General features: G+C 33.5%; 1 protein-coding gene across 2 annotated transcripts in view; it reads left to right on the plus strand.

The window, feature by feature from the left end:
* Positions 1–26,604, plus strand: part of ebo (exportin ellipsoid body open) — a 119,102-nt gene that overhangs the window by 6,841 nt on the left and 85,657 nt on the right. For both annotated transcript variants that reach the window (XM_085821020.1, XM_085821021.1), the window contains exons 3-6: positions 2,190–2,302; positions 6,029–6,226; positions 16,888–17,047; positions 20,495–20,617. In XM_085821020.1, the coding sequence (XP_085677146.1) occupies positions 2,190–2,302; positions 6,029–6,226; positions 16,888–17,047; positions 20,495–20,617 (594 nt within the window). The remainder of the gene's footprint in view (positions 1–2,189; positions 2,303–6,028; positions 6,227–16,887; positions 17,048–20,494; positions 20,618–26,604) is intronic.

Raw genomic sequence — 26,604 nt, forward strand, 5'->3', positions numbered from 1 at the left:
TATATTTTTAATTTTATAATTTCTGCATGCCATCTTACCAGATTTAAACTGATGATCTATAATCCGGAATCGCCGAAGTCCCGACGAGTCTGGATTAACGACTTTTGACTGTAGTTTGGAAGTGCGTATATATACACCCGTGGCAGTTAACGCATCAGCTGAGCAAGGCCTATATATATGCCCACGGCAGTTAAGGGGTTAAATCTTTGGGCTGAGTGAGTACATGATGAAACAAGGCATCAAAGAAGGAATTAAGTTAACTATTAATAAAACTTAAATAAAATGTCACTATTCTTTGTTATGTATTATTTTATGGAAAATTGTTATGTATTATTTTGTTGAGTACAGTTATTACATATTATTTTGCTGTGCATAAGGTATTCTTAGTTATTTTATTGTGAATAATGAATTTTTAATGTTCGTATTTAAGAATTAATGTATAATATTTAGCATTGTTTAAACTTTTCCTTCAATTACGGCAAGCTCTTTTAAGTTTGGCTGAAGATGTGATACAGTTAAAAGGGCGTGGGTGTATTTCAGTTTCTCACGAGTCGGCCTCTTGTGGGGATCAGGAGTCAGACTGCACAGCTGCATTTTTCCCCCTTACTCTTTGCGGGGTTGACCACGTGTTTAGGATGTGAAGGAGAGAAAGTATTTCGGCTTTTCTGAAGTAGAGAACTGGGTGACGTATTTATTACCTATGGATGTCGCAAGTTTAACTGCATGCACTTTCTGTCTCTTTCTGTCCATGAAATTTTGAAATTTTTATGACCGTGAAAAATTCTTTAACCTGATTAGATCAGGAAGTCAAGTAACAATATTTTTTGGAACTTTCTAGTTATGTTTACATACCCAATGAACAATTGCAAACTTTTTGGTGACTTTGGAGAGCATTTGCAAACTCAATGGTGACTAATTGTTTGCCAAGTTGATACATGAAAGACAGCAGTGAAATTGAGGCACACTAAGAATTTTGTGCAAGAGCAATCAATCAATAAATTTAAAAGGCAACAAGTATTGGCAATAAAAAAACCTTTTTTAAAAAATCCTTCTTTTTCTGTATTCTTGTTTTCCCATGTACAAAGCAATCTGCTTAAGAAAACAGACAGTCACGTGCATTTGACATCTGTACAACTTGGGCATTAGATTACATTCATACCTAAGTTATAGAATACTTTTTGGCAATATTGTGAGTTACCACACAGTTGTTTGGGGGAAAAACTGCTTTGCCTCATGAATACTTTTTTGTAACCTTTTGGTAGGGAGGGAGTGTAGATAATTAGGAAATACCCCCCTTTTTTTTAATCGCAAAGTTCCTTTAACTTGCTCTTATAGCCATGTTTTGGAAACTTCAGCTGACAAGGTGATAGTTTTTCAAATGGGAGTGCCTTTTGGTAAGTGTGTTATAATAATGCAGGGAGTCTCTTTGACAATCTTGATTTTCATTGCAAATGTTGGATAGGCAACTTGGTGCAGTAGGTACATCCTAATAGGTCACCTGCTGCAAATTTATGGACATTAGATATAATAATTTTATGTCTAATAAATGCAGTAAGTGATGCAGTTAATAATATTTTAATACCGTATGTTAAAAAATGAGGTCTGCAAAATGGCTTATTTTAATTTTTACAAATCAGAAAGATAAATTATTGGCATATTAAAATTAGGTACTTTCTGTTTATCCATATCTTCAGGTTTAACTTTTGGTGGAGTTGCTTGCCTTTGGCATATAGTTTAGCATACATGCAACAGTAAATAACCCACACATATACCAGATACATGTTTGAATACTAAAAAATTTACATGTTTTGTATTTATTGGTTTCTTAAACAGTATCCATTGGCTGTAAAAATGTAAAATAATGACTGTATTGAATTTTGTTTTTCGTTTCTCATACAATTTCTTGTTTTTTATAGAATGCTTCTTTTTATTATTATTTATAAACAGAACAATAATTATGGGCTGTAAAGATATCCAAAGAAATGTTTTTCACCAGTTTACAAAGCTGCTGTTTTTAGAAACTTTTTTATTGCAGTAAAAATAATCTAAAAGTCCTTAAAATTATTCAGGTTATCTTCTGTTGCCTATTGCATAGTATAATTGAGCATCATAAAATTATCTATTATACATTTATTATGAAATTGTATTAAGCTCACTGATTTTTTAAAATTTGATTAATTTATTTTCAGAAGAGGTTTTAAATGGATTTAGTAATCAACCAGAGTGCTGGAGGCATGCTTTAAATTTTTTATCAAGTACCTCTAATGAATATGTATTGATGTATTGTTTGACAGTCTTAGAGGTATGTGTAACATTCTCTTCTAGTATTTGTTCATATGTAAAAAGCAGAAAATCAAAATATAATTTTTATAAGCAAGGAAATAAAACAATAATGGTAACAATCACAATAGTAGACAATCTAAAAATGTTTAAAAGTTCTACTAAAGGTATTTCTGATATCAAAACTGATATTTTAGTCTTAAAAATAAAATTTTGCTATTTAAAAAATAACAATTTATTCCAAAATGTTAACAGAGAGTAAATGACTGGAATGTGAGACAAAAATGCCTTGTTTAATGTAATAAATTAATATATTTACTTTGTTTATTGTGTTTTTAGAAAAGACATTAATATGGCTGAACAATGACTCGTGGAATAAATAAAGAACAGATTAGCTTTTCCTTTAATGTTTATAAGCTGCTTATTTACTAAGCTTTGTAGGCCATTCTAGATGTTGTATGTTGTATACATACCTATAAATTAATTTGGCATTTTCTTGAAAATGTACTATACTGTATTATTTTTATATTAAATCACTCAAATAATAATAATTCATTAAACAATTTTAGGTTAGGTTATTAATTATGGTAAAGCCCCAAGGGCTATTTGCCCAAAGGGAGGGATTCTAAGGACTTTCTAAGGGAAACTGGCTTGTATACATGTTACACATGGGGAAAACCACGAAAACACCCATGCAGCCAGCCCATTCGCGGGATTCGAACCTTGGACCGAACTACCAGTGTTCAGCGACTTTACTGCTCAGCCACTGGTGAGCTAAACAATTTTATGTGGCAAATAAAAGAATCTGAATGATGAAAATTGGGGTCTGAACAATTCAAGCTCCACTGTGTATCTAAAGCTTAGTATATTGTACTTAATACAAGCTTCCTGATGTTTGCTACAAGTGCACAGAAATCTCCTAAATAACTACATCAGATGTCCAGGAAGGAATTGACATTTTATCGAAACAGGTAATGGCTCATACAGCAAGGTGTACTTCTATAAATAGTTTAAGGAGGGGGTAAAAGCAGTTAAACCCAATTCTCTGTAACATGCAGTGCAGTCACCAAACTCATTCACAAAGTCCAAAGCAATAGTCAACAAGCAGAACAAGCAGATCAGTACAGTTGAAAAACTTAACTGACATTTCCAGTGCATCGAAAATTTACAGATTTTCTCAAAACATCTGGAAACTTCAAGAAGGTGCTCATAGGACTTCAAATATGCATTTTCTGGAAACTTCATTTTGGAAGGATGTCACCAAGTTTAAGTAATTGCCAGTGTTGCTAATGTCTCTCAGAAGGATTTTTGGTCATGTCTCTAGTTCTATATAAGCTGTCTGTACAGTTCAAGCATCATTTTGTTATGAATTAAAACATCTACAGCATAATAATAATTAAAATATTAAAGGCCAGAAATTAAATGGAAAATTATACAATAAAATTATTTTTTTGGTACATAAGTTCATGCCATTCATTATTGGGTTGCCGTTTTTACCATGGTATGATTTTATTAGTATAACGTGCCTTACAAACTATACAATGGACAATAACAAGACAATATATATTGCGTCATAAATCAATAATCATTCACTCGGTGATTTAATCACCATCTTTGTCAATAATTGCCAGCGACCATCCAGATAAGAATTCAGTGCCTCTCCTGTAGAATTGTTGTGGTTTCAACTTGAACAGATATGTTAGCCTGTTGCTAAAAAAATCTTTGTCATGAAACTTTTGCCCCTGAATGTTGTTAGAGAGATACCAGAGAAGATTGCAGTCAGAGAGGTCAGTAAATGTGTCGTAAGTATGAATTTTTCACTACTTGACATTCCATACTGATTAGCCTTGAAAACAGCCAAAACGAGTTGTTGACAACGTATAATTTCCTGTTCTCAACAATCAAACTCAAAACTGAAGAGAAACAAATAAATTACAAAAAATAACAAAGGCTTCTCAATGAATGCAGTGTTGCCAACCCAATGAAGAATGTCTTGAAATTATGCATTGACCCAATATTATAGTGTTTCTCAAACTTTCGACATCTGTATACTCCTATAATTTTCGTAATACTGAGTACCCCTCTTAAAAAAATTGCTTATACTTTAATAACAATCAAAATATTTTTACTTTTCCCCCTTTTTTAGTTAATAAACAAAATAATAATAAGTGAAAAATAAAATTAATTCATAATGAAACATAAATAAAATTAATAACAGTTATTTTATAAATAACATTCATTATAATTAGTGAGAAGGATAAAATCATTTATGTTGCGACAAGAGATCATCATAATTTAATTTTAATTTGAAATGCAGTTCCACATCCTAAAGCCTGTTTCTTTTTCTGACTTAATGTTTACTTATGCTGAAAAAGCAACTTCACATAGATATGAAGTTGGAAAAAGCAAGATACATTTCAGGACTTTCTCTGTTAAAACTGGATAAACATGTTACATTTGCAACCAGGATGATTTTAAAATACACTCTTTATGTCTATTTTTCAAGAATCCATCTGAAGTTAATTCCAACAATTGCTCTTATTCCACATGTGAGAAATTTCTGGCATGAATGTTGTATTAATATTAAATTGATATCTTATCTATTGAATATTTTCTTTAAATCAGGCAAACAGTTTTTCGGGCTCGTAAATTCTCTAAATGCTGTGTTATACATTTCAGAGTGTCATCATCAGTCTTATCAGTCATACTTCTTATAAACTCATGAAGATAGGAAAACGAGTCCACTTCTCCATTACTAGCTCTGTTTTGCCACAAATTTAATTTTGCCTTCATCTTGAACCTGAAACACTAAAGCTTCTTTGCCTTGCAACAATATGTTGAGGCAATGTTAAACAGAGAATATGTCTGCTAAGTATACCAATTTGCAAAGCCACTTCCAGTCATGTAAACAGTTTCTCAGCTGAAGTCTATCATTAAGAAATATTTGAAGTTCATGTCTAAGTTCAAATAATCAGCTTAGAATTTTCCTTTGAGATAGCCAGTGAACATCAGTATGATAAGGAAGCTAAGTATGAATACTTTCCATTTCTTCTCACATTTGTGAAAATAGTCATGGATTCAAAGGACAACTTTATTAATTTTGACCATACTTATTGCTCCAACTGTGCTTATTCCAATAAGTTTTGCTCTCTTGCACAAATTTATTCATAATATTAAAGATATCTTTTCCTACTGTGTGACCTGATAAATACTGGCAAAATAAAATATTATCATGGATTTCTTGATTTTTTTTCATATCTAACAAACAGCAATAGATTTTGCAAAATTTTCAATATCAATTGCCTTATCAATTTGTAATGCATAATAAGAGTTTTAAAAAATGTCAGACAATAACATCCATTTTACATCATTAGACATATCAATGATTTTCCAATGAACTGTATTATTTGAGAGGAGAACACAGTCAAAAGTTTGTTTTGCCCTATTTCCTATCATTATTCTTACCATCGTACAAAGCTTCTAGGATTTTTTGTTTGTCACCTCTTATCTCTGTATTTCTTTTTGAGACTGATTTAAATCCTTAAGTTTGTTTAAAAAACATTAAAATTTTTAAAGTGTTTACTTAGAGTAAAAACTGCCATGTTAAAGTATGAAATAAAATGAAACTGGCAAATTTTATATTCAAAAATGAGTATATACATTTAATTTTTATTCCTGTGTTTTAGTTAGCATTTGTGATTTATTTTGTAATCATCTGTGAATTGTTATTTATTAAAATTTCTTCTAGCATATCATTAATAAAGTATGGATTCGAATGCCTGGACCAGATAAAGCAGAATTACGAACAAGATTGCATCGATTTATGATCAGTCATCACCTTAAAGTTCCAAATTTTATATGCAATAAATTAGGAAAACTGGTTGTTGATATTGGTCGGTTAGACTGGCCTCATTTTTTTCCTGACTTCTTTATGAATATTCATCAGGTAAGTTGAATTATTTAATATTCAGTTCACAGTTTTTCTTAAAATTAAAATTTAGCATTTTTATTGAGTTTTGGTCTTTTATTATGCCTGGTCTTTCTCATTTCTGTGTGAAGAAGTGAAGGTAAAGAACTTAAACAAATGAACTGGAGAATATTTAATGTAATATAGACAACAAGGATCGGTGGATGCCACTATGGTTCTACATTGTCGACATCTGGACATTCAAACTGTAGGTTGCATAAAAAATGCAGACATTTAATCAGTAAAATTAGTTTTTAATGATACACCTTATCATAAAATTGTTAAAGAGTTCCCTTCTATTACTAAATTACCAGATCTTAGTCAGCCTGCTAAACGCAACACTTCGTTATATCATAACTAAAGGTCCACCTCTGGTTTGAAACCTCGTCACAGATCCCTTAAAAAGAGCAAAACAAGAATTTCAAACTGTGATACAATTGGGGAATTTGAGACTTGAGAAGCAATTATGTATCCCCACTTCACATGGTTCCAAAAGAGGGAACTTTGGAATGGAGACCTGTAAGAGATTATCACATGTTGGATGCTCAAAGAATAGAAGATAAATACCCTATTGCACGGTACTAAAATGTTTAGTCTTGTTGAACTGATTAAGGCATATCACCAAATATCAATTAATCCTGCTGACATTAATAAAACCACTATATGTACACCATTCGATTTATTCAAAAGTACCCATATGCAATTCAGCTTATGCAATGCATCCGCAAAATTTCAACCTTTGTAAACAAAGTCGCAAAACATTTAAGAGTTGTTTATGCTTTCATTGATAATTTGCTCATAGTCTCTATAAAGATTCTGAGGAACACTGCAGGTATTTGAAAGCCTTATTTTCGAAACATCAATAATATGGGCTTTGCATAAAACATATTAATAAAAAGAAATCTCTTTCTTGTGTTCAGGATTCATCTTCACCATTAAATTGGAATGAAAATGCTGAACAAGTCTTTATTGCTGCTTTCTTGGATTACCTTTTAAAGACACCCTATTCCCAGAACCCAGTTAAGCATCTGGGTAGATGCTTCAGACATCACAACAGGTGACATTCTTATGCAGTTGTTTCAAGAAACATGGGAACCTATAGCATTTTTCTCAATGAAACTCAATAAAAGTCAACAGAAATATCCACCTACAATAGGGAATTTTTTTTTCAATTTATTCTACAATTAAGAAATTCTGACACATGTTAGAGGGTAGAAATTTTCAAATTTATATGGATCAGAAACTCTTAATATGCGCTTTTAAGCAAAATCCTCAAAAATGTTCACCTTGACAATTACACCATTTAGATTTTATTAGGCATGTGTAAGGTTCTAAGAAACGTCGTTTCTGACACTGTCGAGAATCAAAATTGATTCCATAACAAAATCTCCATCTTTGGATTTAAAAAAAAAATTCTGAACTTAACAGCATGATCTGGTGGTACAAAACCTTCTCAAAAACAATACGTCATATTTGAAGCTGGAATTCAAGCCATGCAAATACTCCTAGGTTAACATTTTTTGTGACATCTTTACAGATGGTTTTCTTCCATTTATTCTGAATTCCTTTCACAAACTCATCATTAATCATCTGCATAATCTATCATATTCAGGAATTGCAGCTATTACAAAGCTCATTTGTTGTCATTATGTATAGCCTGATATGAAATGTCATGTTAAAAATTGTGTAAAATCCTGTGAATCTTGCTAGAGTTTTAAAATAAACAGGCACACACACTAAAGCACCACTGGTTACCTCACTTCCTGATGAATGTTTTTCAGAAATCCACATGGATATTGTTAGCCCATTACCGCCGTCAAAAGGTTGCACATACCTTTTGACTTTAAACAGATAGATTTCACAGATGGCCTGAAGCTATACTTATCCCTGATATGAAAATGGAAACTATTTCAGAGGTATTTTCAACTCATGGATATCTCCCTTTGGATGCCTTTACCTTTTTTGGTCATAACAACAGATCAAGGTTCTCAAATGAGATCTGCAATGCTTCAAGAGTTAACACTCACTTTCTGTACAAACAGAATCACAATGACAGGATATCATCCAATGTCAAATGGCATTGTTGAATTAATTTCATCAACATTTAAAATTCTCTCTCAAGCCTCATGAGACCAATAACTGGACTGAAACACTGTCGGCTGTTCTGTTTGACATTCAGACAGCCATTAACCCCTTAACTGCCGCGCAAAATGTACAAGATTCATTTCCCAGTGCCACAGTTTTTTACACAAGCACGCGTAGCTATGCGATGTATTAGGGAGAAAATAAGTGCAAGTTTTTACTTTCTAAAAACTGTTTACTTTCACAAAATCAAGAATAAAAGAAAAAAATGAATGCACAAAATTTAATATTTTGAGTAAAAGTATAATAAAAAGATGTAAATATAATAAAAATGATATTTTTATAATAAAAAAGATCCCTAAAATGAAGTTTCATTCAATTCATTTTTAGACCAGTAATGTGTAATATCAGGTTTTCAGTGTTATACCTTGTGAAATCAGTATGCCTAAAAAAGCATATCTTTCTTCTGAACTGGTTGAATGCCACAATTTTGTTCTTAATTTTTCGTTTGCAAGGTGTTGGTTCATATACAGTCAAAAGTCGTTAATTCGGACACCCGTAATTCGGAATGATCTATAATCCGGACCTCAAAGCTAAAAACTTTCTGCGCATGCTCCGCGTTGACACATGCGCATAGGCGTTTAACGCGTGCGCGTAAGACCTGTTACGACTGCGCATTTGCGTGTGCGCAAGCGCAGAATATGTTTTCACGTGCGCGTTTTATGTATAACGGACAGTGTAAGCTAAAATTATCTAATTATCTATTTCATTTAATGTTGATGATTGCGTTGTTCTTTAATTTTCGAATTGGATCCGGCTTATTATTTTTTGCAGACCGTAAGAGCAATACTAAAAAAGTAAACTTGAACTTTCGATTATGTCAAATAGAATTTTTGATTCTGGAGCTCCCAAAGGATCGTACAAAACGAAAGTATGTTTCGATGGCCATCAAACAAAAAGTGGAATTGCTGCAAAAAATGGATAAAGACATGAAGAATGTGACAGAGAGGTTAGTGAAAACGAAAAAATTTCGATTGACAAGTTAGCCGGTATTCTATTAACGGGACTTGAACAGCGGAACTTTGTAAGTGAACAAAAAATTATGTCGGTTTATAGAATTAAAGAGAAAGTATTATCACATAAAACGAAACAACTTACATTGAAAGAAATGTTTAATAAAGTAAACAAATAAATATTAAGCCTTTTTTTTGTAAATTTTGATACCCTTTAGATCATAAATGTTCTTTATTTCATAAATTACGGTTTCATATTTTTAATTTTATAATTTCTGCATGCCATCTTACCAGATTTAAACTGATGATCGATAATCCGGAATCGCCGAAGTCCCGATGAGTCCGGATTAACGACTTTTGACTGTACTCGTCTACAAAATGGTTAGTTTCAGTAACAATATGTAGCAGGAGCAGTTCATCAAAAAATAATTCAAAAAAGATAAATGGGTTTGAAACATCCGTTATATTTTTCTTTATTCCTGGAACTACAAAAAGTAAACGAAAACGGAGGCCACAGAAAAAAAAAAAGTTTTACTCAAACAACATCAAACAATACCTGGCAGTCATTACTTTCACCGCTTTAGACACATCCATCTCTTTGATTTCTCTCCATGCTTCTCTGAAATAGTATACTCCTTCGCATACTTTGTCAAGGTCATTGTAGTGTTGCATTCCAAAGCTTTGCGAATAATTTTACGGGTAGCAGCACAAAGCAAATGATAGCATTTTGGAAGGGCGTATTTATACGCCCGGGGCAGTTAACGCATCGGCTGAGCAAGGCGTATGTATATGCCCTCGGCAGTTAAGGGGTTAAAGAGGATATGCAAACATACTATGCAGAAGTGGTGTACGGCACAATTCTCAGGCAGTCTGATAATATGATAACACTATCTAAAATTGCCAAGCTAAGTATTATGTAATTTCTTCTTTAAAATCATGTAAACAATTTCTGCTAACTTCTGGTAAACCCCTGTCAACACTTCCCTAAGAGACTAAGAACGCTAATGTTGCTGGTTGTTGGCGACTCTCTTGGGTTTGCTGAATGAGAATGTGAGATGTTCCTCGTCAGTGAACAGATTCGTCGCTGGCAATTGAAACCGAGAAGTCAATAAAGAGAGTCATGTTCTTTTCTGTCTGCAAGTGAAGGCTGACTGAAAATCATGGTGAACTGAGTATATCTCCATAGCCTAAGGAAGCAACAGGTCCTGGAAGGCTTTGCACTAATCTAAACCCCTTTCTCTCTTTCTTTTTTAAAGATATATCATTCTTTAGAATCCATCAAAAGAAGGCCTGTGTGAAATAGCTTGTGAGGATTATCATATATAATACCTGTAATAATATTTGGTTGGTGTAAATTAGGTCTTATAAATTTTGATCAGGAATAAATCGTTCCAGTGACATCCGGTTTTAATTTTTAGAATTTAGTGTAGTCATAGCTTCAGAAAAGCATAACAGTGTAGTGAAAAACATTAACTCTATTAAGACATCAACTTTATCTAAACCTCTTTCTCTCTTTCTTTTTTTAAAAGATGTATCATTCTTTAGAATCCATCAAAAGAAGGCCTGTGTGAAATAGCTTATGAGTATTATCATATATAATACCTGTAACAATATTTGGTTGGTGTAAATTAGGTCTTATAGAATTTGATCAGGAATAAATCGTTCCAGTGACATCCAGTTTTAATTTTTAGTTTAGTGTAGTCATAGCTTCAGAAAAGCATAACAGTGTAGTGAAAAAAATTAACTTTATTAAAGTACTTTGTATAAATATAGTGGCATTACTCAAGTACATCAAATTACAAAATTAATTATAAAAATATTTTATTATAGACATTCTGTTATCCACTTTTCATAAATTACATATGTTAAACACGTGAAAAATTTTAAAAAGTGAACAATAATTCATAATGAGGTTAATCACTGCAATAACTGAACCTGATTTTAAGACATCGCTTTGTGGAAATTTTTAGGCATTTTCTCAATAGTCTATAATAATAGATACATCTTAAAATATGACACTAAATCATTGGCCTTGTAATCATTATTTTTATTTATTCACTTTGTGACCAGATGTTAAGACTTATTAATTGTATATAAGCTTGTAAAAAGTATACGTATAAAAAGTTTTCATCATCATATTCTGCACCTATTTAACCTACAATCTTTATAGCTTATTTAACTGTATAATCTTCATTTTCAAATGTATATTTGTTGCTTTGTATATATATTTATTGTTTGAAATTATATACAGTCAACTGCTCATTAATTGGAGGCAGATTAGCCAGATCTTATCTCCCCCCCAAAAAAATGTTAAATTTGTTTACTGTTTAACAATATTAAAAAAAAAAAAAAAGTCACAAACTATCAAAATAAAGCTACATTTCTATAGGAAATAAAAAAAAAGAGAAGAAAATGTGTGGAATAACAGCATTGATAGCAATTGATATCACAGTTTTTATTTTAAGGATTGGTGGTTTTATGGTTATTAGAATATCTGGAATATACAAATGTGGTTAAATTGTCTCTTAAAAGTAAATTACTAAATCATAAATTAATCAGCTGTTTCCCTTTGATTCTTATGAAAATACAAGAGTCATATAAACAAAAACATAGTACTTTCTGGTTTGAAATATGTTCATTTTAAAATTAATTTATATAACAAAGTAAACCTCTTCTTTAAATTAAATTTCTTTAAAATCATATAAATTGTTAATAGAAATTTTCTGTTAATTGTAATATGGGTTATTCCTGTTTTCCTATATTTTTTTTAACTACCAACAGATTAACCATGATTTTGGGTTAATCGTGGATGTTGTCACTAGAGGTACAAGAAGAAGCTATGCCAGCACCTCTGGACTACCATAGGTGATTGAGATATTGTTATACCTGGCTAAATGATAAGCTTCCATCCTGTTTGAAATTTCAAGAGAGAACACTCTGGGGAGTCCAAGGGTCTCCCATACTTCTTCCACTACTAACCAACCTCTAGGGAGAATTTCAGCTCATCATGCATTTTGAGTGCCCATTGCCACACAAATAATATATCTTTACAAATATCCATGCTTCTTCTGGATTCAAACCTGGACTCTTCAGTGCAGCAGACAGTGTCCTATCTGGGTGGTGAAATAGCAAATTTACTATAGTAAATTAGGATTCTACTGTATTTCATTGTATCAGAATTTAAAAAGTTATTTTTGCAAAATTAACAATGTCTTTTTTTATGGTTTTATGTGTACCTTATGCATATATGTTTATATGTATAGGTTATGCATATATATTTATTTATATAACTTTATGTAGTATTTATTTTCGAAATTTGAAATTTTTAAATATTTTCTAATGCCAGAATGCTAAGCTGGTTGCTTTCCATTTAAATTGGGGCTGCCAGTAGCCAAATGATAAAGTCGATGAACACTGGTGGTTCAGTCCGGGTTCGAATCCACATAAAGGGGCTGGCTGCATGGGTGTTTTCATGGTTTTTTCCTTGTGTGACATGTATACAAGCCAGTTTCTCTTAAGAAGTAGTAGGGATTTATATTTATTTTAACTAACAATTTAAATTCAGGCTTTTCTATAAGCCTTCATTCCCTTAATTGTCAGTTCCAAAATAGTTAAATATTGTAGCGCTCGTGATGGAATGCAAATTTTCTACTTTGAAGGAAGTATTTAAAAGCCGAGTTTCAGTAGGAGTTAAGAAGAGTTAGGCTCTAGCCGCCGTCTCTGCTGTAGGTACATTTGCTTATTGCTGGTTCAAGTGGCTTAATTGCATTTATTTGCGGCCACTAGCTTCGAAGGGGGTTTAAGTTATGGGGTCTCGCTGATCCCTGTAGGTTAGTTCTATCTCTTGTTAATATATGAACTTTTAGTTTCAATTATCTGACTTTCAGTTACTGCTCAAGCTGAGGTGAAGTTTGTTAGCGTTGATTTGACACTTTGTAAGTTTTCAAAGGTTTAATAAAGGGCAATTTAACCCTTCTCTTGTGTAGTTTTCTGCTACTCCAGTTTGACAGAAGTTCATATACTGGACTGTACAAAGTCTTTTATGAAGTCATCCCTATTCTTAGGCAGATGGCCCTCATGCTTCATCATAATGAAATGAATCAAACCATCCTTTTATGCTTGTTAAAAAAATAATTTGAGATTGATTTTTTCCCCATTTAATATCATTCAGTGATATTATTTTGTAATTAATTAGTCTGTAACATTCTTTAATTCATAATTTTGATTTGAGATGCCAAAAGCATTATCATTTCAAGTAATTTATAAATTTTCAAATGCAAAAAATACACTGATGTTCAAAATTAAGAGAATTTTTGCATTTGATCAGTTATCTCAAGAACTGATAGACAGGTTTTTAATAAATTTGTGATGGAAATATGTTGATATAATGCACAATAAATAAATAAATAAAAAGCACACTACAGATAATTTATACATGCATCATCATGCTTAACCTATAAAAGACGGGTAGCCTAAATATCGGCCAGAGCTGCAGTGTCTCAAAAAGACGGCTGTGGCCGAAATATCGGCCAGCGAATTCCCCTCGCCCCCAGCCTTCAGGGTGCGGAGATAGTCATTGTCCGAATAACCTCCCTTGCCACTTATGCGAGATGACCTTCGTGCCTCCCAACTATGGAGTTTCATAAATTTCCTTTCGTTTTCCTCAGCAGTGAAATCTTAGCAATTTGACAATAGTATTAATTTCACCAACTTTTCAGTGTCATTAAAAATGTTTTTTTTTTCTTTATATTTCCCCTTTTTATTGTAATTTTTGTATTTAATACTGCTGTTTTAAACACGCAAAATGCAATGGTGTGCAATGCAATGAAAATATAATCAATAAGTATTTAGACACCTGTGATAGAAAAGAAAAACTAACTTTATTATTTATTGATTATATTTTTAAGTAAAGGAAAATAATTTTTTAAAAAATGCTAAAGGATAAAAAAAGCTTTTATCACAAAACTGCAAGAAAGAACAATGAACAATAATGTAGTTGAAAGATGAAATAACTTACGATACAATGGGGGGGGAATCAATAAATTAAACTGAATAAGGAAGAATACCAATGAAAAAGGTAAACTAAACTAATATAAGAAAAATACAATGGGATTTGTTTGATATATAAATACAAGATGTTACACAATGCTTGGAAACAAATAAAAGCGAACTGCCGATTTATGCGAGAAACAAATAGTTAATCATCATTTTCGAGTATAAATTAAAAATGTTAATTAAAACGTGTAATTCTAAACTAAAAACAAATAAAAGTGCAATAAACTGAACTAATTACAGGCGTGCATTTGCTGCTAAGGCGTATTTTCATTATGACGCAATGCCAAAAGTTAATATTCCAACATACGACAATTATTTAGCTACGAAATCTCATTATAATATGTTTCCCTAGTTTAGGGAAAAGAAACAGCAGAGAAGAGAAAAAATTCAACAAATTCTTTTATATTATTCCCTAGTCCCTTATCTGAAAATTAACAAAGGCGACCCCCAAAGACGATCTACAGGAAAAGTTGCGAAAGAGTAGTAGTTTTTCTTTACAGTGGCAGCTAAAAGGGGGTGAAAATGCATTTGGATTTCCCGTCTTTTTAAGTGAAGCCTTTCCAAACTGCCCCGTCTCTTAAAGGTTAATTCTTATCAGCACAAAAAGGTTTAAAACAGGGATTGCATAATCAAACAATATGGATTATGGTCCCCTCTAACAGTTATACATACAGCTGTCTTGATGTGACCTTTACCACATTAAAAATAAAGCAGTTTATGAGGCCCTGTTGTAATCAGTCACATTTCTACAGCAGTGTTTTCACGCTCTTAAGAGGAAGGATGCTAGTTGCACTTGTTCTCCCAAGAGTATCCCAGACATGTTCTATAGAGTTTAGGTTTGGATATCTGGTTTGTCTATCCATCCAGTTAATATCCAAGCATTGTCATCCATAAAAATGAACTTTGAGCTAACTGCATCTCTGAAATGGTAAATATCAGCTTGCCATAGTAAACTCCTTTGTTGTCTGCTTTATGCGATGCTTCTAACAACTCCTAAGAATTAAAAATTAAGTTTGTAGTCATGGAATAGCAGAGTCAGTTGCCAGGATTTAAATTTTGACTGTTAAATACTTTGAATCACTATTTGTTCAGTCCTCTAAGGAATGGAAGTTAATTTTTTTAAAACATTATTTTAGGTTTATAGGTCAAGCAAAATTTTAAATGAATTCTTTATTTTTTTACATTGTGGTAATTACTGAGTACTTTTGCGTTGAAAGTTTCTGACAGGATTTAGGATTATTTGGATTATAGCAAAGCTCTCCAGGGCTGGTGCCAGAGCATGTGCATCAGGTGCAGCCACAGTGGGTGGCAAACTTTAGGGGTAAAAAAATATGTAAAATTTAGGCTGTCAGAATGTAGGAAAACAGAATGTAGGAATTGTGATTGTGCTTACAGTGAAAAGCCTAGCACCAGCACTGGCAAGGGCTATCTGCTTTAAAGGGATTCATGCTATACATGGGAAAACAGGAAAACTCAGTGCAGCTAGCTTGTTTCCTGGGATATGAACCCAAGTTGAAATAACTGCTCAGCTGCTGGTGATAAGGTAAAGATAGATAAAAATTCATTCAGTAGTCTGGAAGATTGTGCTAAAGTTAATATTAAGTCAAATTGAATTTATTCGTATAGGTAAAATTGTGAATTTTTATTGGAAATGCAAATTCTGCTGTTTAACAATAAGAAAAATCATATTTGGCAATTTATTATATTCCTTTGTCCTTAGCATCATGAAATCGTTTATACCATAGTGACACCTAAGTATTCACTGATCTTAAAATTGTTATTAATTGAAGGAGTTTGAAAGTAAGAAACTTAGATATAAGTTTTAAATTTTGGAAAAATGTTATTAATTGATGGAGTTTGAAAATAAGAAACTTAGATATAAGTTTTAAATTTTGTTTCTTGGTTTTATTTTCCCTTTTGTTGGAATAAATGGAATTCTGTATGTATTTTATTATTAATGCATACAATGCCTCATATTTATTATATTTTTCTCATGACATAAATGTTATTTATAGGCAGGTGTTATTCCTTAAAACTCCAGACAGTAAAACCTTCCATTATACACAGTGCATCTAAAAGAGTTTCAGGACTAATTCTTTTAAAACAAATTCCAGCTAAATGGTAATTGACAGTATGACACTTCAACCTATGTTTGCTAGATTATCATCTGCTTATAGGTAGAATATTTTATGCAGTTAATCATTTGCATTGATCAAGTGAACATCTACTGCAATGGATTTAAACAATATTTCAAAAGATAATTTTTGTGAAGGAATCCAGCAGCTTCGGGAACATGCCAAGCATTACATAGATTTACAAGGATTATATCTTGCAGACTAAGAAGTATGAATCTTGTTTTCCTTAACTTTCGGTTTTCTGCAAACTTAATCCTAAAACTTAACAGATGTACTGTGTATATCAGACAAGCTAATTTATGCAAATTATTCTGTTATGTTAGGGCAAAATAAGTTATGATAATGTATCTTTCAGTTGGCCCAGGCACCTGAAACAGCTCCACTTGGATTAATGTTAATACAAACTGCATTTGAAGAATTTACATCACCTAGGGAAGATCTGGCTGTCACTCGGAAGGAAGAATTACATAGATTAATGCTGGAACAAGTTCCCGTTGTTCTGAATATTTTAGCTGGTAAAATTTATGTTATAAGAACTATGCAATGAACATATTTTTAGCTGTGACATTAGGATCAATTTTTATTTTTATTGCAAAATTTTGTAATTATAAGATTAATCACACAAAAAGTGTTTTGATTAATAAATCAGAATCAGATTGATGAAAATATTTATTGTAAACATTTTAACATTTAAAAAAAATTCTTAGATTTAATTGTATTGATTCCATTTGATGTATTTCCCCTAATTATCTGATGAAGAAAATACACTCAGCCATTTTCTGCAAAAGGATTAACTTGCTAGCATGTATTTAATAATATCTAAAGAATAGAATGGCGAAGAAGAAAGATAACAAGGATTATTAAAAAAAAACAACCACATGTCATAACCAGTAAAAACATAAAGAGCTAATTGTTTTGGTCTGTACTGCATCATTTGAATTGATACTGTTAATTGATAATGAATAATCTAATACACTGACTACCAATAAGTATTTGGACACCTGTGATAGAAAAGAAAAACTAACTTTATTCAAAATCAATAGTTGGTAGAGCCTCCACGAGAGGTAATTACAGCGTGGACCCTCCGGGGCATACTTTCCACAAGTCTGTGTGACAGCTAGTGGTATTTTCTTCCACTCGGCTTGGAGAAGACATAGAAGTTTCTTTACCGATTTTGCACGGGTAGTGCACCCCTGAATTCGGCAATGCAACTCATCCCAGAGGTTCTTGATAGGGTTCAGGTCTGGACACTGGGCAAGCCAGTCCATTCGATGAACTCCATTGGCACCATACCAAGCCTTGGTTAACGTCGAAACATGACAACTGGCATTGTCGTCCTGAAAGTAACAGGGGTCCAACCCGTAAAACTGCCACAACATAAGAAGCTCATTGTCATCCAAAATAGTGCAGTAGGCATCGTAGTTGAGCTTACCATGAATGGGGACCAAGGGTCCCAGCCCATACCAGGAGAAACACCCCCAGACCATAATTCCACCTCCGCCGAACCTGACTGTTGGCACAATGCATTCTGGCAGGAGACGTTCTCTAGGTAGACGCCAGACCCAGACCCTGCCATCTGAACGGTAAAGGGTGAACCTTGATTCTGATACACTGACTACTTGATTCGTCACTCCATAGAACTCGTTTCCACTGATCTACGGTCCAATTTCGATGTGCTTTGCACCACATTAACCGAGCAGTGCGGTTGGACTTTGTGATCAAAGGCTTATGGGCAGCAGCATGACCATGAAAACTAAGCAGATGTGCTTCCTTACGGATGGTATTCATTGAAAAAATACTCCCGGATACCTGTAGAAACTCCTCGCGGATGAGGGCCATCGGTTGGGTGCGGTTCTTCCGAATTTCTCTGGACAGCACTCGTCGGTCTCTATCTCCCAGTTTCGTTGGTCTGCCGACTCGGGGCACATTCCGACAATCACCACTCACCTTCCACTTCTTAGTCACATAGGCTACTGTCGATTTTGAGTGCTTCATGTCGCTAGATATGTCCCTTAAGGATCGGCCACATTTGTAATACCCAATAATTATACCTTTCTCGAAATCAGGGAGCTCCGAACTGCGAGGCATCTTGCATGCGACTAAAGCTGATGCTGTTTCCTACGCGATATATACCGCCGGAGACCGTGACGTACCTTAGGACTGCAGATATCGTCATTTGCATAGGTGTCGAAATGTTTGAAAATTAGTATTGATAACAGAAAGTTACTTCCTTTGTAATTTAAAAACCAAGGTTTAGTTAAAATTCTAGAATTTTAATTAGTATTTTTTTTTTAAGATATAGTTGCTGAGCTGCAAGAGATAGAAGTAGTTTGATAGAACTACATCCATGTTTTGCACTGTGGCATCCTTTTTGGCTAAAATATTTGTTTGTTCGTTGTTAGGAACCCCACAGTGTACGGGGGATCCAATTTGAGGTTACTGCAGTGTTTTGTGATTGCAGTGCATTATTGAGGTGAGATCAGTATTTGAGAATCATGCAAGACATCGGGCATTTGACAAAGACAGTTGCATCGATGGACGCACATGAATAAACCAGAATGATGCATTTCCTTGGTATAAATTGTTTTTATTTTAATTGGTTTAAAGCCATGCGGATTGTCTCCACTTTGCTGTCAAAAGAGGTTGCTTAGTTCCTTCAGGGATGTGTTATCGAAATGTTTTGTTGAAGATTCCCATGCCTACATTTACAAAACTGTTAATTCTTGAACCATTTTGTATCAGATCCTACAAACTTTGATTTTCTGGACATTCAGATCAGAAGAATGAAGTGGTAATTGAACTAAATTGATTCTTGTGGATCTAATGGATAGTTTTGTTTGCAACTTTTGTTACAAACAATGAATCAACATGAGCATTAGCTACATTAAAAAGTATTGAATAACTAAGCTTTAAGAAAGAGCATTAGCTATATTAAAAAGTTTTAAATAACTGAGCATTAAGAAAGGAAATATGGTTTTCTTAATTATTTAATAAAATTAAGTGGATTTTTTAAAATTTCCCTTGTAAATATTTTATTTCAAGTATTGGTCCACTATATATATGTTACCAGGAAAGACCGAAATTGTCGACTTTCACCGGAGAATGTCAACATTCACCAAATACGTCGGTGAAAGATTGAATATTGAATTAAATTCTTGTACATTCGGACTCTCACTGGTGTATGTCGACAATCACAGATATGCTCTGGTGTAGATTGAAAAGAGAGGCGTATATGTACACGCTGTCATTGCAAAAGGAAGTATTCCACAAATAAATGCAGTTGTAAAAGCAAGGGCCTCTTGTGGAATTCAAAATGTCATACTAGTTTAAGTCATTGCAATAAATAAGATTTCAATCACATAATTTAGTAAGTTTTTAACTTCTATTATTTTCCTTTATCATTTTGAATGTACTGTGTGTTTCAAGTTCTCAAGTTCCTATTTTAAGTCTCAAGCGCGTTTTTTCGTGACTGAATTGACGAAGAAGAAAATATAATATTCTTATATGTTCAAGATTCACCATTAGTACATGGTGAATGTCGACAGTCACCGGTGTAAGTCAGAAATAAGGGTATTCAGAAAATATTTTGGACATACACCAAGCGACTATGTGAATATTGACATTCACCGGTGAAAGTCGACATTCTCCAGATTTCGGTGTTTCACAGTAACATATATATCTACTATTGTATATCTTTACGTATCTATATATCTTCATGTATTAGTCCACTGTATAACTTCTTATTAAATTTGAAATTAAAGATTAATCTATGTTTTGATAATTTGCTTGTTCCAAATATGTTTTTCATCTAAGTTACCTGAATTTCAGTGAAAAGTTACTAAATATTATGAAATGATAAACATACAATTATATTGCGTACATTAATGCAAACACGCAATACTTATTTTCAGTTCCAAGATTGTGTAGAAATTAAATGATGCTAATATTTTATAATTTTTTAGGTCATCTGGATGCTGTTTTAGAAAAACATAGCCATTTAGTGACTGCTACCCCTCCACCTTCACCAACCCATTATCAGAATAACAGTCAACAAACTCTTTTTAGCACATCTCCTCTGCACACAGGTAATTTTATGTTTTGTTTACTTTATTTAAAAAAAAAATTTTGGAAATAATTAAATCTATAATATCAAAATTTAGTACTTGAATTAATGAATACTTGACAATGAAATTAGTGAATACTTGACAATATTCATTAATTTTATATTACTTGAAATTTAGTTTTCTAATCAATTAGTAGATGAAAAATTCAGCTCAAAGATCAATTATTACTGTGTTGTATCTGAAACATTTCATAAAATGTAGACACATGTATTTTATTCTGCTTTACAATTTGTTTTCATCAGCGTGGTTTTAAGAATCTAGATGCTGAAAATAGTTTTATAATTTCTAATTTTGTGAGTGCCTGGAAAACACAGCTCAGCTTATTATCTTTAATATGTAACATAACCTTTAAAATAAATGGCTTAGTGTGAGAGAATTTAATCGATATGTATTTATTTTAATACATTCCCCTTCTCCCAATTTACCAATCGGATGATTTTCAAGTTTTTCTCTTTTGTATGTTGATTAGTGTATTGTGTTTTAATAAAATATGAAATTGTGGAAATACTATGTGCTATTTTATTGTATATAATATTATGTTCAATAAAATTAGAGGAGCACATTATTAAATGATTTTATTGTAAGCATTGAGTAAAATGTCATTGAATTACGAAAAGTCCTTTTGAATTATGAAAAGACAGTTGTCAGAAGGAGTCTGGAATGCAAATTAACTGCAACAATGCCATAATTGACTTCTGTGTAAAGATACATAAAATTGATAGTTCATTTGGAACTGTGTTCTTGTAAAGGTACTTGCGAGAGAAGCTGTTTTTTGCATTTATTTCATTTTAGCATGCCAGATCAACATAGTTGGACAGAATGTATTGTGGACCAACTCAGAGGAAGGGTGGTAACCATTTAATGCTTTATTATTATTTTATATCCTTACCTTCTAACTAATTAATCAAGGTAAAACAAAACTGCTTACCTCGTTCCAATGGGTTTGGCCAGGGCCAATGGGCTGAAGTTCCTCTCTGCTGTGCATCTGCAAAATCTTGAAAGAGATAATCCATATATGATAAACTTTCTTAACACAAACCTATTTAATGAAGACGCAAACGGTTACAGGATATTTACATAATGAAAAGGTTTAAATGTTCGCACATCGCAGCGTGCGACTTCTCAGTTCCAAGTTCTCGTGATCTCTAAGCGAGAGTTCATAGTTCGAGATGACGTCACTCAGCCATCGGATCTCAGCAAGAGTTGAGTTGCAACATCCTCCCGCCCGGAAGGACAATTGCTGTAATTGTCCTTATTGCATTCCAGCTCCACTGGATATAGTAATTGCACTGGTCTTTTAATCGTATGTCCATTGGGCAAGCGGACAGCACAGGTTCTCACCTTGCCATCTCTCCCAGGAAAGACTTCCGTTATGATGCCCATCTTCCACATCAGCCGTGGAATTTTATCTTCATGCACTAATACAATAGTTCCTTTCTTCAAACAGGTTCCTGTTTTCGCCAGTTTGGAATGATGAGCAGATTTTAAATTCATCAAATAATCCTGCCTCCATTTTCGCCAGATTCTTTCTGCCAGTATCTGTTGATGTCTAAATCGACGTGTAAGACTCTCCTATGTTGAAGTTAATTTACAACTTCCTTGTGGCAATGATAGTAATCGTCTTCCTATTAAGGAGTGACCAGGGGTCAAAGATTCTGGTTCTCCTAGATCCGAGTATGTAAATGTTAAAGGTCTGGAGTTCAATATAGCTTCGACTTCTGTTATGACTGTCTCTAATTCCCTGAAAGTTAAGGATGATTTGCCTAAGATTCTCTTCAGAAGAGCTTTCAGAGACTGAACCATACCCAAAAGCCTCCCCACCATGCCGCTCTCTCAACTAAAAATTTCCATTTGATTCCTTGCTTAGAGAACTCATCTTGAACTTTATTGCTTTTCATTGCCTCGTTCAATAGCTCCAATTCCTTTTTCACTGTTTTAAAGGTTTTGGCGTTATCGGTGTACACTATTCGGCACAAACCTCTTCTCACTATGAACCGTCTAAATGCAAGCAAAAATTTTTCTGTGGAAAGGTCAGCCGTAAGTTCTAAATGCTAGGCTCTAGTTACAGCACAGGTAAACAGTAAAACGTATGTCTAAGATAATTCTCTTCCACTTTTAATGTACAGTGGACCCGCGTAATCTATCCCGGAGTTTTCAAACGGAAAAGCTTCTCGGCATCTGTCTGGTGGGAGAGGTGCCATATCTTGCATGACAGGTTTAGTTCAAAATATCTTGCAGACATTGCAATTGTACAGAACACTTTTAATTTTTCGACGAGCCTTCAGCAACCAAAATTTATCTCTCATCTGATTCAAAGTATCTGCTATTCCTCCGTGTCCTACCACCTGATGACTGTGAAGAATAATTAGATCAGTCAAATGATCTTTGTCGGGTAACATGATTGGATGTGCTTGTTTGTAATCAAAATTTGAATTTTCTAATCATCCACCAACACGAATTACACCACTACAAATGGACTGAAGGACTTCAGTTTTGATTCTGAACTTAAATCCTCGTTGTTCTTCAATGCCCGTATTTCATTTGTGAAATTTCGCTCCTGAACACGTTTGATCCAATAAGTTTCTGCCATTTCCAATTCGGTAACCTGCAAACATCCTGATAATTTCGAGGTATTTTTAACATTGTTAATGAACCTTAAGCACCACGCAGTATTTCGGTAAATTCGACGTAAATTGCTGTAATTTTGGGTTTTAAATAAATCTTCGGAAGGTACGGTAACACACGCATTTACGAAAACTTCCTTTGATGTTTTTCTTAGTTCCTTGTTGGAATCTTCAATATTCTTTGTGGAACATAAATTCGGTTTTGTCCAGTGTTCCATTTCTTCCTTTAACCACGTGGGCCCTTCCCACCATATGCTAATCTGCTTCAGATGTTTGACATTTTCACCTCTAATTAGCAAATCAGCTGGATTATGTTCACCAGTCATATATCTCCAGTTCAAGACATCTGAATTCTTCTGTATTTCCTTCACTCTGTTCTGAACGAATGGCTTCCACCTTTTCACATCACTTCGAATCCAGTGTAACGTTATACTAGAATCAGTCCACATATATACAATTAAATCAATGTCCCAAAGTTTCTTTTGGATATATTTTGACAAGCGGGAGCCTATCAAAGCACCCATCAATTCCAATCTGGGAAGTGATAATTTTTTCAAAGGTGCTACTCGTGATTTTGATGTAATGAAACTTGTATTAATGATTCCATTTTTTGAATAACGAAAATACAGAATAGCCCCATAGGCCTTCTGACTGACTCGCATCTGTGAAACAGTGTAACTGTAAACCATCCTTTATATCCCTTTTCCCAGCACCTGCAAACTGATGTCTTGGTATTTCCAAACTAGAAATATAAGCTTATTCATCACACCAGCTTTGCCAATTCTTTCTGAGATTTTCTGATATTTCAGTGTCCCATGCTATCTTTTGTTCCCATAAATCTTGTAATAAAATCCTAGCTCGAATGGTGTATGGATTTAAAAACCCCAGTGGATCAAAGAAACGTCCTACAAATCTCAAGATTTCTCTTTTAGTGGGTATGTTATCTATCCTTTTGGCATCTTTTACCAAATCTTCAATTTCTATCAAAAATGTATCATTTGACCTTTTTCATATGTATCCGAATACTTTAGAACAAGTTGAATCGTGTGAAAAATCTTTTTCATTCCATACCCTTTGTAAATTCGTTTCATTCGTTTTCCACTTCCGCATGTTAAATCCACCTTCTTTCAGTATGCGTTTAATATGTTCTGATTCCTCGAATGCTTTTCATTCTTCATCTGCTCCAGCGATTAAGTCGTCAACATACATATTTTCAGTTAGCATGGAAAATACGTTCTGATACTGTGACTTGTATTTGTCAGCGTGTACATTAAGAGTTGCTCTGAGAAGAAATGGACTAGATGTTGCTCCAAAAGTTACCCTTGTCATACGAAGAGCCTTTATTTTGGTTCCATTTAATTCACCATCGTTCCATAGAAACTTGACTGCGTTTCTGTCTTCATCAGCAAGAGAAATCTGCAAGAGTGCTTGTTCGATGTCAGCTGTAATCACAATTCGATTTTAACGGAACTTAAGGAGCAATTCCAGTATGTCTGGACACATCTTGGGACCTGAATGTAAACAGTCATTTAATGACAAACAATTCTCCGCATGTGACGAAGCGTCAAAAACCACATGGAGGTTTGTAGTTTCCTTGTTTTCTCTTATAACGGCTTGATGTGGCATAAAATACGTTTTTGGTCCAATTTCAATGTTAGTCTCTTCGGCGATTCCTTCTTTTAAGTACTTATCAATTACTTCGCGATATCTGTCATAGAACTGTTGATTATTCTGAAATCTACGAATTAAACTCTTAAATCTAATTTTAGCAATCTCCAGATTATCTCCAAGCTCATTTGAATTATGATTCCAGGGAAGGTGAACAATATAACGATTGTTTTCAAATTTCACAGATCTTTTGAAATGATCGAAAACTAAATTATCTTCTAATTTGAGTTCCTTATCTGAATCATAATTTATCCCCATAGAATCGAGCTCCCAGAGATTCTTCAGCAAACTAGACAGTGATTTATTCTGTGTATCTTTATTATTATGAACCACAACCTTCATAGTATTCACATTAGTTGGGAAAATTCCGTAAGCCCTTTCTGTTCCACTAATGGTCCAACCCAGTTTTGTTTCAACTGCTACTAAGGAATTAGACAGTCTGTGAACCTTACCCTTAACTATTTTCCAATAAAAATCCGCTCCTATCAGCAAAGAAATTTTCGGCGATTTCTTCCCTGGTCCCCATTCATTGGAAAGTTGTATGCCCTATTTTTTAATAAGATTAACTATTTCATTTCTAGGGGAATGAATATATGATCCATTAATGACAGGAATAATTAAAGCTTCTATTTTGATTTCATATCGATTCTTCGAATTACGCAAAATGAGCCTGGTTTTTTTAACATTCTGCGCTTCAGACATCGTGCAACCATAAGAGAATATTTTAATTTTTTCTTCTCCAATAATGGGAAGTTTTATTTTTTTACAGATGTCCTCTCTAATAAATGTCCGCTGCCATCCTAAATCAAACAACAAGCGAACGCTTTGCTGGCGCCAATTGCCTGTGTTTATAATTTCAGATCGTGCTGTCAGAAGAAATGAGTTATTTGCCGTTGTGCAATCGGAAACAGAAGAGACTACTGCCCTTTGGACGGGACTCTTGTCTGACGCGTTCGTTTCGTCAGAATGTATCAATGTATGATGTCGCCGATCGCAAATACCACAAGTTAGTTTCGATTTGCACATCCTCGCTAAATGGTATCTTTTGAGGCACCTGAAACAAAAACCCCTTCGCTTTAACGCTTCCTTTTTTTCTAACACAGTTTTTTGACATGATTCTGACGTATGATTTTCAGAACAGAATAAACAGCTATTAGATAGTGATGTGTTTAACGCTGCCGCTGAACGAATTCTACCCTTATTATAATCCCGATTTCTTTCGTCGTCTCGAAAACGTTCTCGAAACTGCCACTTATTTTCAAAATGGGATTTCTTTTAAGTGACTTCAGAATCTGTTGGCTTAACTAAAAATCCTGTATGTTCTCAACTTTCTATTTCTTTTCTTTCCTTAGAAAATTGAGCAAATTCGTAATTTTTGTCTTATTATCATCTTCATATTTCCTATTAAATTCTAGTGCTAAATCATTTGGAATTACCTTTATTAATATTGGATACAATAAGGTACTTTACGAATCTGGTAAAATATTACACGATTCTAATCCTCTAATTTGTACTTCACAACAATCATTTTTCGTCCGAAGCGAACTTTTAATATTTTCACAGCCTTTTCGTAATTCTCTGCTGTTAACGTCAACCCTTGTATTGCAGTTTCTGCATCGGAAGTAAGAATTGACTTTAAATAGTTAAATTTATCTA

This window comes from Stegodyphus dumicola, chromosome 7 (assembly GCF_044657685.1).
Source record: "Stegodyphus dumicola isolate Sdum_Otavi_A_Nest chromosome 7, ASM4465768v1".
NCBI classification, from domain to species: domain Eukaryota; kingdom Metazoa; phylum Arthropoda; class Arachnida; order Araneae; family Eresidae; genus Stegodyphus; species Stegodyphus dumicola.